Source organism: Candoia aspera, chromosome 1, assembly GCF_035149785.1.
Source record: "Candoia aspera isolate rCanAsp1 chromosome 1, rCanAsp1.hap2, whole genome shotgun sequence".
Taxonomy (NCBI): domain Eukaryota; kingdom Metazoa; phylum Chordata; class Lepidosauria; order Squamata; family Boidae; genus Candoia; species Candoia aspera.
Window position 1 is genome coordinate 7,446,735 of NC_086153.1, and position 13,045 is coordinate 7,459,779.

A 13,045-nucleotide genomic window follows, 5' to 3' on the forward strand; every position below is an offset into this window, starting at 1 on the left:
ACTGAAGGCTGTTAGAAAGAAAATCAGAACATCTCTGCCCTAAAGCACAGGAGGATATATTGGATCTAAACGGATAAAAGTTCAATTGCTGAAGTACTTGTAACTCCATCCCTTTCTTCTCAATAAAGAGACTGTGAGAATCATGCTTGGAACAAATCACTTGCAGTATTAGAAAGATGCCAAAGAGCCTAATACTTTGCTCTCTTGAGTACCCAATTTGCACCTGGCTCACCTACACACATCTTAGCCAGTAAAGACACCTTATTTGGGTTCAGAACCTAAGCAGGTTAGGGTTCAGCTAGTATTCGGGTGAGAGACCCTGCCAGGGAATCCCAAGGCTGCAGGCTAGACTGGGAAGCCAAAAAAACATCTCAGAAGGCAGCAAGGCCCAACCATGTCTGCAGTCTTGCCAAGGAAACTCCATGGACAGGTCCACAAAGTCAACAAGAGTGGAGACCAACTCAAAGAAGATTCCACTCTTAATAAGAAGCAGACAGCAGAGAAAGAAGAGCAAATAAAGCCTTCTCTCCATAGGTTATGGAGTAATCAAAGCTCTTCCTTGTTGGTAAAGGGGAGGGAGACCCAGTGAAGCTCTCCCACCCAGGCAGGAAAGGTGAGGCTTCTGTTTGCTCCAAATGACCTCTGTCCCTTAACTTGAGCTCCACCAGCAGCAAGCAAACAAACTAAAGCTGGAAAACCGGAAAACCAGTCTCAAGCTCCTTGAAAGAATTCTGTTCTAGAATGCTAATCCATTGCATGGGAATTAAAACAGTGTGCTCAGTAGTACCACTTTCCAGCAAGAACCCAGAGCATGTTCTTGCTGCTGGAGCCTATTTGCCCAGAGGTAGAGAGGAAAGAATCTCTGGCTGACCTCGTTTGGGCTAGGAAGCTAAGCAGGAGTGGGCCTGGTTTAGATTTGAATGGGAGACCATCATACCAGGATTGCAGGCTAGATTGGGAAGTTGAAGAAACACCCAAGAAAAAGACAATAGCAAATTATCTCCATATCTATATACTACTAAAACCCTCCTGTTTGGGTGTAACTTTTAACTGGGCGAAAAAGTACATCGTCGGGCAACAATTTTTGAACCAAGGGACCTCAAATGGGCTGACTTACAGAATGCATCCAAAATCTGGGACCCACGTGGAATAGAAATTTGGCAAATCTTATAAAACATTTTATGACACAAAAATTATCTTAGAACATGTCATGACATAATGCAGAATGTCATAAACCATTTCCTGGGTCAACTCCTGACGTTTGACTGGGCTACACAGTTCAGCGTGGGCTACTTTCAAGGCAGACACATCTCTGAAGGTCTCCCTGGATTTTTAAGAACTTTTCCAGCACATTAGAAGCCCTGCCATTGTTGAAGGCATTGAGGAATCTGGTAAGGGAATATCTCTGACACGATGACCCAACCAACAGGTCATGGGTTGTCTAGTTACTGCTAAAGCTACATGGATGTATCCATGTACTGTTGGAAATCGTACTTGCCGTGAAAGAGATTTCACTTCCCACTATCACCATCAGCACAGCAACTTTTTCACACTTGACTTCAATAGACAGGCTTTGCATTTCAAATACAAAGACAAGGAGACTCCTTTGTTGTTTATTCGTTTAGTCGCTTCCGACTCTTCGTGACTTCATGGACCAGCCCACGCCAGAGCTTCCTGTCGGTCGTCAACACCCCCAGCTCCCCCAGGGACGAGTCCGTCACCTCTAGAATATCATCCATCCATCTTGCCCTTGGTCGGCCCCTCTTCCTTTTGCCTTCCACTCTCCCTAGCATCAGCATCTTCTCCAGGGTGTCCTGTCTTCTCATTATGTGGCCAAAGTATTTCAGTTTTGCCTTTAATATCATTCCCTCAAGTGAGCAGTCTGGCTTTATTTCCTGGAGGATGGACTGGTTGGATCTTCTTGCAGTCCAAGGCACTCTCAGAATTTTCCTCCAACACCACAGTTCAAAAGCATCGATCTTCCTTCGCTCAGCCTTCCTTATGGTCCAGCTCTCGCAGCCATATGTTACTACAGGGAACACCATTGCTTTAACTATGCGGGCCTTTGTTGTCAGTGTGATGTCTCTGCTCTTAACTATTTTATCGAGATTTGTCATTACTCTTCTCCCAAGGATTAAGCGTCTTCTGATTTCCTGACTGCAGTCAGCATCTGCAGTAATCTTTGCACCTAGGAATACAAAGTCTTTCACTGCTTCTACATTTTCTCCCTCTATTTGCCAGTTATCAATCAAGCTGGTTGCCATAATCTTGGTTTTTTTGAGGTTTAGCTGCAAGCCAGCTTTTGCACTTTCTTCTTTCACCTTCATCATAAGGCTCCTCAGTTCCTCTTCGCTTTCAGCCATCAAAGTGGTATCATCTGCATATCTGAGATTGTTAATGTTTCTTCCAGAGATTTTAACTCCAGCCTTGGATTCCTCAAGGCCAGCTTGTCGCATGATGTGTTCTGCATACAAGTTGAATAGGTAGGGTGAGAGTATACAGCCCTGCCGTACTCCTTTCCCAATCTTAAACCAGTCTGTTGTTCCGTGGTCTGTTCTTACTGTTGCTACTTGGTCGTTATACAGATTCTTCAGGAGGCATACAAGATGACTTGGTATCCCCATACCACTAAGAACGTGCCACAATTTGTTATGGTCCACACAGTCAAAGGCTTTAGAATAGTCAATAAAACAGAAATAGATGTTTTTCTGAAACTCCCTGGCTTTTTCCATTATCCAGCGGATATTGGCAATTTGGTCTCTAGTTCCTCTGCCTTTTCTAAAGCCAGCTTGTACATCTGGCAATTCTCGCTCCATGAACTGCTGAAGTCTACCTTGCAGGATCTTGAGCATTACCTTACTGGCATGTGAAATGAGTGCCACTGTTCGATAGTTTGAACATTCTTTAGTGTTTCCCTTTTTTGGTATGGGGATATAAGTTGATTTTTTCCAGTCTGATGGCCATTCTTGTGTTTTCCAAATTTGCTGGCATATAGCATGCATTACCTTGACAGCATCATCTTGCAAGATTTTGAACAGTTCAGCTGGGATGCCGTCGTCTCCTGTTGCCTTGTTATTAGCAATGCTTCTTAAGGCCCACTCAACCTCACTCTTCAGGATGTCTGGCTCTAGCTCACCGACCACACTGTCAAAGCTATCCCCGATATTGTTATCCTTCCTATACAGGTCTTCTGTATATTCTTGCCACCTTTTCTTGATCTCTTCTTCTTCTGTTAGGTCCTTGCCATCTTTGTTTTTGATCATACCCATTTTGGCCTGGAATTTGCCTCCAATGTTTCTAATTTTCTGGAAGAGGTCTCTTGTCCTTCCTATTCTATTGTCTTCTTCCACTTCCATGCATTGCTTGTTTAAAAATAATTCCTTATCTCTTCTGGCTAACCTCTGGAATTTTGCATTTAATTGGGCATATCTCCCCCTATCACTGTTGCCTTTTGCTTTCCTTCTTTCTTGGGCTACTTCTAGTGTCTCAGCAGACAGCCATTTTGCCTTCTTGGTTTTCTCTTTCTTTGGGATGTATTTTGTTGCCGCCTCCTGAACAATGCTGCCAACTTCTGTCCAGAGTTCTTCCGGGACCCTATCTACTAAGTCCAGTCCCTTAAAGCGATTCTTCACCTCCACTGCATATTCCTTAGGAATATTAGTGAGCTCATATCTAGCTGATCTGTGGGTCTTCCCTAATCTCTTTAGTCTGATCCTAAATTGTGCAAGAAGAAGTTCGTGATCGGAACTACAGTCAGCTCCAGGCCTTGTTTTTACCGACTGTACAGATGTCCGCCACCTTTGGCTGCAAAGGATGTAATCAATCTGATTTCGGTGTTGTCCATCTGGTGAAGTCCATGTATAAAGCCGTCTCTTAGGTTGTTGGAAGAGAGTGTTTGTTATGCAGAGTGAGTTGTCTTGGCAAAATTCTATCAGCCTGTGTCCTGCTTCGTTTTGTTCTCCCAGGCCATACTTACCTGTAATTCGAGGTGTCATTTGACTGCCCACCTTAGCATTCCAGTCTCCTGTGATGAAAATAACATCTCTTTTAGGCGTGTTGTCCAGTAGGTGCTGCAGATCCTCATAGAACTGCTCTACTTCAGCCTCTTCAGCATTTGTGGTTGGGGCGTATATTTGGATCACTGTGATGTTAGATGGCTTGCCCTGAATTCGAATTGAGATCATTCTGTCGTTTTTTGGGTTGTATCCAAGCACTGCTTTAGCCACTTTACTATTAATTATGAAGGCTACTCCATTTCTTCTGTGGTCCTCTTGTCCACAGTAGTAGATCTGGTGGTCATTTGATGTGAAGTGGCCCATTCCAGTCCATTTCAGTTCACTGACGCCCAGAATGTCTATCTTTAATCTTGACATCTCACCAATAACCACATCCAATTTGCCCTGGCTCATAGATCTTACATTCCAGGTTCCGATGGTGTGTTGATCCTTAGAACATCGGATTCGCCGTTCACCACCAGCACCGTCGGCCGCTAGCCGTCCTTTCGGCTTTGAGCTAGCTGCGTCATCACGTCTGGGGCTAGTTGAGCTCATCCTCTGTTCCTCCCCAGTAGCATTTTGACCATCTTCCGACCTGGGGGTCTCATCTTCCGATGGTATACCGACATATCTCTGGTTGTACTGATCCATTTAGTTTTCACGGCAAGAATACTGAGGTGGGTTGCCATTACCTTCCCCAGGGATCGCATTTAGTCTGACCTCTCTGTCATGACCTTCCCGTCTTGGGTGGCCCTTCACGGTTTAGCTCATGGCATCATTGAGGTGCTCAAGCTCCAGCACCACGACAAGGTAAGGAGACTCCTATCTAAACCTTATGTCTGCCCAGCCCAATTTTGGAACAAGCACTGAGTTAGTGGCAGGTGAGAATATAATCACTGGGATGTGCAAGGACATCACTTCCAAGCACCATTGCTCAAATCTTCTCCCACAAACCATCATGAAAAAACAGGTTCCTCAGCTGCCAGGTCAACAGAAGACAAGACCCCAAAAACTTGAATTTTGGAAGCAGGTTTACCACTGTGCCCTCTTTTCATCTGAAATGGGTACCTGGAAAAGTCCACTTGAAGACGGCTCCCAAAACGCATGTTGCATTTTTACCCTATACTTCATAGTACATTAAAAAATTATTTTTATTGGTTTGAAATCGGCCAAGAAAGCAGATTCCAGTAAGATTAGATTAAACCAACATCATTCTCTGCACCTCTTCCTACCCTTGAAAACCATCCTTGCTTCCCACCAAATTGATGCACAACATGGCCTTTTGTTCTTTAGCAATTCACAATGACTAATCCATTTAGCATCTGGGACAACAGGCAAGTCCGATTAAGCTCCATTTTTGTACAATTTTGGTTATTTCCCTCACATCCTCTCTGTGCCACCCAACTCTTCTGCAGCTGGGAAATTTGGGGGGGTATTTATTCATCAATCAATTTCAATTTCAGTCGAAGTTTATTGATTAGCCCTTAGGCCATATCAAAAAACAAGATTAAACACTGAATGTTAATACAACTCTATATAAAATTAATATAAAAAGACATTAAGAGTAAATAAAAATACAGTAGATAAGTATACATATAAGTGAAAATACAAGTCATATTTCCATGTCACCCCTACAGTTTACCCTGATCAGCCCCACATACGTAGATCTCAAGCATATTTATTTACTTACATACAGAGCTGTATTATGTGTTATTTTGGGGTCTTGGCCACACAAAAAATATGTTGTTCTAATATGTGATTCCCAATGGATCGTTCGTTTAATGTATGGGCCAAGCTGCAGATCTCTCACCTTCTTGTACAAATTACAATTCTCACTTTCAGGAGCTCTGCATATAGAAATGCGTTCATTATAAGGGGGTATTCATTCATATTTTTGTCCTTATCTGCACCCCCCTCTCCAAAAAATGCGATTAATCGGACTTCAGACTTCCTCCGTTAACTCAGCCTAACGGAGAGTTTAGGAGAACCTGAGGATATATTTGGGACCGTTTTGGCTGGTCCTTCTACTGCCAAATATTAAATAAATTTATACACATAGCCAAACGTAACTTTTTCAAAGCACTCTCTGATCTGTTCTTGACCCTTCTAACCAAAGGGGGAGAAATAAAAGTTCTTTTATGCTTCATTTAAAAACAAGACCATCAAGAATACTTTGCTCCTCTAGTCCATCTCCAAACTCTGGATCATGCCAAGATAGGAACCAGGTTCACCCCATACGGCCAAGCCACAGAACCATATGCCCACCAAGGCCTTCAAAAGTGGGGTGCATCCTACGGCTTTCTTCTGCTTTCCCTTCTGTGAGTCAGCACTGAACATGAAAGATCCTTTAGAGCAACAAGAAAACAAAGGAAGACATTTTAAGAACCCCACATTTGAAATGTGGATTTTAATCTTGCTTTACCTCATATGAAGAGCCTCCTGAGCAGTAGAGGAACCCAGGTCTGAAAGAGAGTCCAAACTGATAGAGACCGGTGAGATGGATTGGTCTTTGTCTTCCAACAGGTCAATTTTCACCAAGGAGCCTGTCTCATCCTCAGAGTTATCCTCCGAAACAGAGCCGATGATGAAATGGGAATGTACGTTCAGCTCCAGCAGCTTGTCCTCTGAGGGCGGCTGGCCACTCATGATGCCTCCAAAGTAGGTCTGCACCACTAACAAGGAAGAACGAGGTTGAGAAACACCACATTCGACTATTATTTAACAATGTAATCATGGTAGTCATTAATATTCTAATCATGTCCATTTGCAAGCTACACAGATACCGCAGGTAAATGGTGAAGTACTGTCACAGAAGGGAAAGCAGAAGAAAGCCGTAGGATGCACCCCACTTTTGAAGGCCTTGGTGGGCATCCATTCCAGTTGGGGAATTTTGTAAGCTACACAGACTGGTTCCAAATTTCCCCTAAAACATCACGGCTGAGTTACTACTCGGAACTGAGTCTCCCTAGTCCTGATCCCACATTTTAATCACTTCCCAACACCTTTTGAAAGTGTTGGGACCAGAACTCCCAGAATTACCAACCTATGGCCAAGCTGACTGAGAATTCTGGGAGATGAGGTTTCCCAGAATTCTGACCACACAAAGTCCCACTCCTTTTTTACACAAGAGGCTGGGTCTGATTGTCTGGTTGTGGGTTCCACCTTGATCCCCCCCACTTTTATATTGCTTTATTGCATTATTATAAAACACCAGTAGTACGTTATATCATTTGGGTAGAGTGGTATTTATATAGTGTTGACTGTATTAACACTCTGATATTTAGATAACTACACCTTTAATGAGAAAGAAAAAAGTTTATGTCAATATTATCTATGATTTCTAAAATGTTAATGTTGATAAGCCTAAGGTTGCTTAAATCTTACGTCTAAAGCTGAATGTGGCATTGATAAACTACTGCAAAATACATTAAATTATTCATTATATAATAAAGGTTTCTATCTTAAACTTAATACTTAATACCAAGGTCTGATTATTGTTGTTTATGCATATTAAAAAAGAAAAAGAAACAGAAACAGAAATAAACAACAGCAACAAGTTATAAAAGTTTCTAACTTCCCCCTTCTTATGACTCTACCAGTTTGCGGTATTCATAAGCATCTATGTGGTCGCTAAGAGTCGAATACAACTTGATAGTACTATTATAATTTTATTAATTATAATTGTTAATATATTAATCAATAAACAAACATTTAGGCCCGCTTGGAAACCATACTGTAAGGGTTTATATTTGCCATGCTGCATAATATATTGTATATATAGGAACCATTCTTGCCTGAATTTGGTTAAACTTCTGTTGTGAATACATGCGGTTAATTTTGCCACTGATGCATATTCTCCAAGTTTAAATTCCCAATCAGATATTGTCAGAATTGTATCTTTCTTCCATCTTGACTTTTTTGACCCTTTCTTGTAGACACCCCTGGTGCCCCGCTAGCCTTTCTATGTTGCATGAATAACAGAGATGTCCCTATGTGGCGAAACTGAGAAACAATCAAATGTCTCTTTAATTCTGGAGACTTCCGATGGGGACATGGAGGACTGAACAGCTGTGCCCACGGGCTCAGCAGGCAGAGCTGACAATGCGGCAGTTTTTATGAGCTCAGGCAGGTTTCCTGAAGCCCAGGACTGTTTTCCGGAAAAAGGAAAATACCAGGAATCACCCCATCTGCCCTCCAGATGGCTGCTTGCAGCCAGAAGATCGCAAACAACATTTCGCGTTCGATTGGTAAGGGCTTAGCTGGGAGGCAGGGACATCACTATTTTCCAAGCCGCGCTGTAGTCTTAAAGGGACACTAAGACCGGCCACCCCATTTCTAAATCACCCAATTTATATTTCTTTTAAGTACACGTACTAAGAGAGGCTTTCTACAGCAAGGAGAAGCGGGCTGTCTTGGTGCTTATCATTATTTTGGGAATTACTTTTTAAAAATTCTTTCTAAATTTTGGACTTCGTTTTCCCTCTAAATATTAAGGAGGATTGAGAGTTAAGTACTTTTCTCCCTGTTATTATTTTTGTACTAAATTTGAAGATATTGGTATTTCCCTACACATTGAATCAGCTGATTTGAACCTTCAGCTTTCTGCTTCTACTTTCCCTTGAGAACTGTCTGCATATCTCACTTTCACTTGTGTAAACACATTCTGGAATTCTTTCATATCTTCGACTTCTGCTGGTTAAGCTCCTAGGGGGCGCCATAATCTACTGGGTGAGACATGGAGGATTTCAAACAGATCTTGTCCTAACAGCCAGGAACCACGCTGAGACAAGGAACAGGTCTCTAGTGTTTTATTACTGCTACATGACAGAAAATCCTAACAAACTGAAGAAGCATGGGAAAAACTCAGACATATAAACCCCAAAGGCTAAGGCGGGCCCAATCTGTGTCTCTTTGAATGGCTACCTAATTCCTCAGTATTACGCATGTGCTTTACAGCCTGGATGGGAGCCCCCTGCTCGCCATCCTTACTCATGACAGATCTTCTCTGACTTCCACCACGATTTTAAACAGATTCTTTCTGACTCCTACCAAGTTTTTATGCAAGGCATTTTCAGGACATTGTGGAAAATATGAGGTCTAAAACATGTCATCTGGTTGGGGATGTCATGGATGGAACTGAGGAATTTAACAGCAATAGAAATGTTTTTTTTCTAAGAGTGAGATCAAGATTTCTACTGAAATGCTGGATGAAGATCGGATAGTCAAGTTGGAGAAATTTAAGGGAGAGAGCGAGTTGCAAGCCATAAGTGAAATTGATCTTTTGATGGAAAGCAATGGAAAAGAAGGAGTTATTATGTATGGGAGGTTTCCTGAAGAGAAGTCAGAGTTTTTGAGGGGGGCAGTTGGGCTGTTTGATTTTTTTTAAGAAAAATGCTCTGTGCACATTGTGGGGATATATAAATGCTCTGGTTTATTTTGAAGTGGGATAAGGGTTAAAGAATATTTATCTGGATTGTTTTCACGGTTTGGCTGATTTCATTTATCTTTAACAATTTGGATTAAGATTATTAAGGTATAATAAAAAAATAAATGTCTGTTTGGATAGTTTTAAGTTTAATATGATTAAGATTATTAAAATTGTTGTATTATCAAGTATAGGTAAAGGTTTCCCTTGACATTAAGTCCAGTCGTGTCCGACTCTAGGGGGCGGTGCTCATCTCCGTTTCAAAGCCAAAGAGCCGGCGTTTGTCCATAGACACTTCTGTGGTCATGTGGCCAGCATGACTACACGGAACGCTGTTACCTGCCCACCGAAGCGGTACCTATTAATCTACTCACATTTGCATGTTTTCCAACTGCTAGGTTGGCAGGAGCTGGGACTAGCAACGGGAGCTCACCCCGCCATGCGGATTCGAACCGCCAACCTTCCGATCAGCAAGCTCAGCAGCTCAGCAGTTTAACCCGCAGCACCACCGCGTCCCATTATCAAGTATAATGGCAGACAATTTATATGTTTTTAGTTCGATTTTTATTATAGTAGACAGAAATTTATAGTAGCAGGAAGGAAATAATTAAATAAATGTTATCTTTGGTAGGGGAAAGTTGTTTAGGAGGTTTATATAATTTTTTTTCCCTTTTAATATAAGGGGAGGGAGTAACTGTATTTAGTGATTTTTACCATGTGCCAATGGAATGATTTATAGAAATAATGTGATTTTGGTTTAATATAGAGAAAGGGATTATGGAAATTTTTGTATATTCTTGCTGTTAAAAGTCAGAAGTCACCTCTTTTTGTAACTTTGAAAAATTTTCTATTGTGCTTTCACACTTGTATAGTTTTTTTCTTTGTCGTTTTTTGTTTTTCTGTAGCTTTTATCTTTGCTTGAAACTTAATAAACTTTAAACTTTTTCTTATTAAAAAGAGTCTCCTTAATTCCTTCTCTTGCATATTAACCCAAATTCTGCCCAGATCCTTCCATTGTGTTTCTGAATGCGCATCAGTGAAATTCCATTCCAGACTTCATCATAAACAGATTAGGCAAAATGCAATGGTTTGCTTTAGATTGCTTTAAATGTTCATTATCTATACAGGTCACAGGATTCCTCTTTTCTTGGCACCGAAACTGGATTGACCCAATATGAAATACAGGCAGTCTTCACTTAACAACCATTCGTTTAGTGATGGTTTGAACTTATGACGGTGCGGAAAGAACTGACTTACGACTGGTCCTTACACTTATAACCGTCGCAGTGTCCCTGCAGTCATGTGATCACAATTTAGGCGCTTGGCAACCAATTCGCATTTATGACCACTGCAGCATCCCATGGGCACACGATCACAATTTTTGACCTTCCCGGCCAGCTTCTGACAAGCAAAATCAATGGGGAACCATGTGATTTGCTTAACAACCACTTGGTTCACTTGACGCCCACGGTGATTTGCTTAACTACCACTGCAAAAAAGGTCATAAAATCGGGCAGGATTCGCTTAATAACTGCCTCGCTTAGCAACCAAAATTCTGGTCCCAATTGTGGTTGTTAAGCAAGGACTATCTGTATAACATTTTTTAAGCCATGGGGGAAGAACAGAATGCCCCAAATGTTAAAAAGGAGGAAGGAGTTTTGATAGTGACTGACCTCCAGTGATCCTTGTTATCTGAGTTGTGATCCACTGCCAAAATGAACTGAAAAGGGGGAAAAAGGCAAGAAGATTAGACAGAGGGCAAATCAAAACCTTTAAAAAGTAATCCTAAAAATAACGATAAGCACCAAGACAGCCAGCTTCTTCTTGCAGAAGTCCACGTTTTCCACATGAAACATTTTATCGGTTTCTCTTTAAACAGAGACCTTTAGGCTGAACTTGAGACCTTAGCAAGCAGGGCAGATTCTCTGCCAATCCTCTGGGCCCAGCCTTCAATCTCCAAAGAATGCAACCTTGGGCCAAATATAATTCCCTTTGTCAAATTCTGTCTGTACCCCCTTTTTTGGCAACTACAGCTTTGCGTTAGTATTTCATGAGTCCTTTTAACCAAAGGAACTGGTGGTCCTAACCCTGTCCCTTCATTAAGCTAGCTCATCACATTGCGTGGGGGCTCACGAGCCACCATTTCCCTCCAAACAGCCTAGGAGCCTAGAAAAATTGCTTGCCTCTGAGCTAGCAGACCAATGGGCACCTTGTGCCTTCTAACACCTTCCCAGGCCACGCCACCTCAGTTTGGCTATGTAATTTTTGAAAATTAGGAAAAGATTCTTTTCCTATGTCCAGGCAGGAAACGCACAAAAACTGCAGTGAATGTCCTAAAATGGAGCATTGTTTAGAAAAGATCCCTCTGTGAGAAAAAAACACCAGACAATCCCAGTCCCACATCAGCTGTAATGTGGCTCCACCCACTTGGTATCACTGTCCCCTTCAGTGAGGTCCTTGCCTCCCCCCACCCCCCATATAAAAAGGGCAGATCTCACCCATCAAAACACTGCCTCTTCCTGAGCTTCAGCTTCATCTGTTCCCCACTTAGGTATAAATGCACCCCCTGCCCCCAAATGCTACTAATACTACCACTACTATCATCTGGCAGAAGGCAGATTCTTCTGCCCAATGCCCCAGGCCTGTCTCAAGTCTTCCATGTCCCTCTTTTGCCCAGTTCTCCAAACTCAACATACCAAGGAATCAAGCTCAACAAGTATCTGCAAGTACCGCTACCTATAGCTGTCAACACCACTGCACTGGGTTCCAGCACTGCATTTCACTTACTCATCAGCCGCCACAACACACACACACACACACACACACACAAAAGAAGGATTTCCTTAACTAGTTCTGAACCACCCACACAGATATACTAAGACTAAAGGACCTCACCTTTCAAGATTCTTGGCTAAACTGTCTTTCCCCAAAAGTCGCTTACCACAGAACGTTTGCAGATTGAGACTTTCAGGCAAGGTGAAAAGGAACAGGGACAACGTTGCAATGCCTACTCAGTCTTTCTAAACTTTGGTGACTTCAGTCATGTGGACTTCAACCCCCAGAATTCTCAGTATAGCCACTGCTGAGAATTCTGGAAATTGGATGGTCTACTTATGGGAACCTTCTCCAATCAGTTGTGAAAGTAATTCACAGATGACATATCATGCTTAAAGTAAGACCCAGATAGCTGTTTTCTAGCTATGCCACTCCGATGAAGGAATTGGTGGGCACAAACAAGTGTGTCTTCCAATGAACTATCACCAAAGTTTACCCTGCGTTCAAGCAACCAGGGTTGAGTAACAATGCCAGCTATGCAAGAATCACTGCTTTTTTACACTCCATGTTGGAATCTCCGTCTAGAGATAGAGGCATTGAATTTTGTTCAACCAACGCCAGCCAGATATTGTCACACGCTGTACGACTGTCATCATCTGGGCCTTTTATACATCAATTGGAAAGCATCATCCGCATGATTAAAGCAAAACACCATCTTGAGGCTTTGTGCAATCCATCTGCCTATGGGCTTTTCTGCAAATCTTAGGCAAATTGCAGCAATAGCCTAAGATAAGCACTAGAAGGCAGTGCAAATCTCCCAGCCCAACATTTACACGGGGAACTAAAACAT

At 42.2% G+C, this 13,045-nt stretch overlaps 1 protein-coding gene across 4 annotated transcripts in view; it reads right to left on the minus strand.

Moving 5' to 3' along the window:
• The window catches only part of ACACA (acetyl-CoA carboxylase alpha), a 252,885-nt gene that overhangs the window by 227,588 nt on the left and 12,252 nt on the right, over positions 1–13,045 (minus strand). For all 4 annotated transcript variants that reach the window (XM_063296753.1, XM_063296749.1, XM_063296752.1 and 1 more), the window contains exons 2-3: positions 11,094–11,140; positions 6,418–6,667 (exon numbers count right to left, since the gene is read on the minus strand). In XM_063296753.1, coding sequence (XP_063152823.1) covers positions 6,418–6,667; positions 11,094–11,140 — 297 coding nt within the window. The remainder of the gene's footprint in view (positions 1–6,417; positions 6,668–11,093; positions 11,141–13,045) is intronic.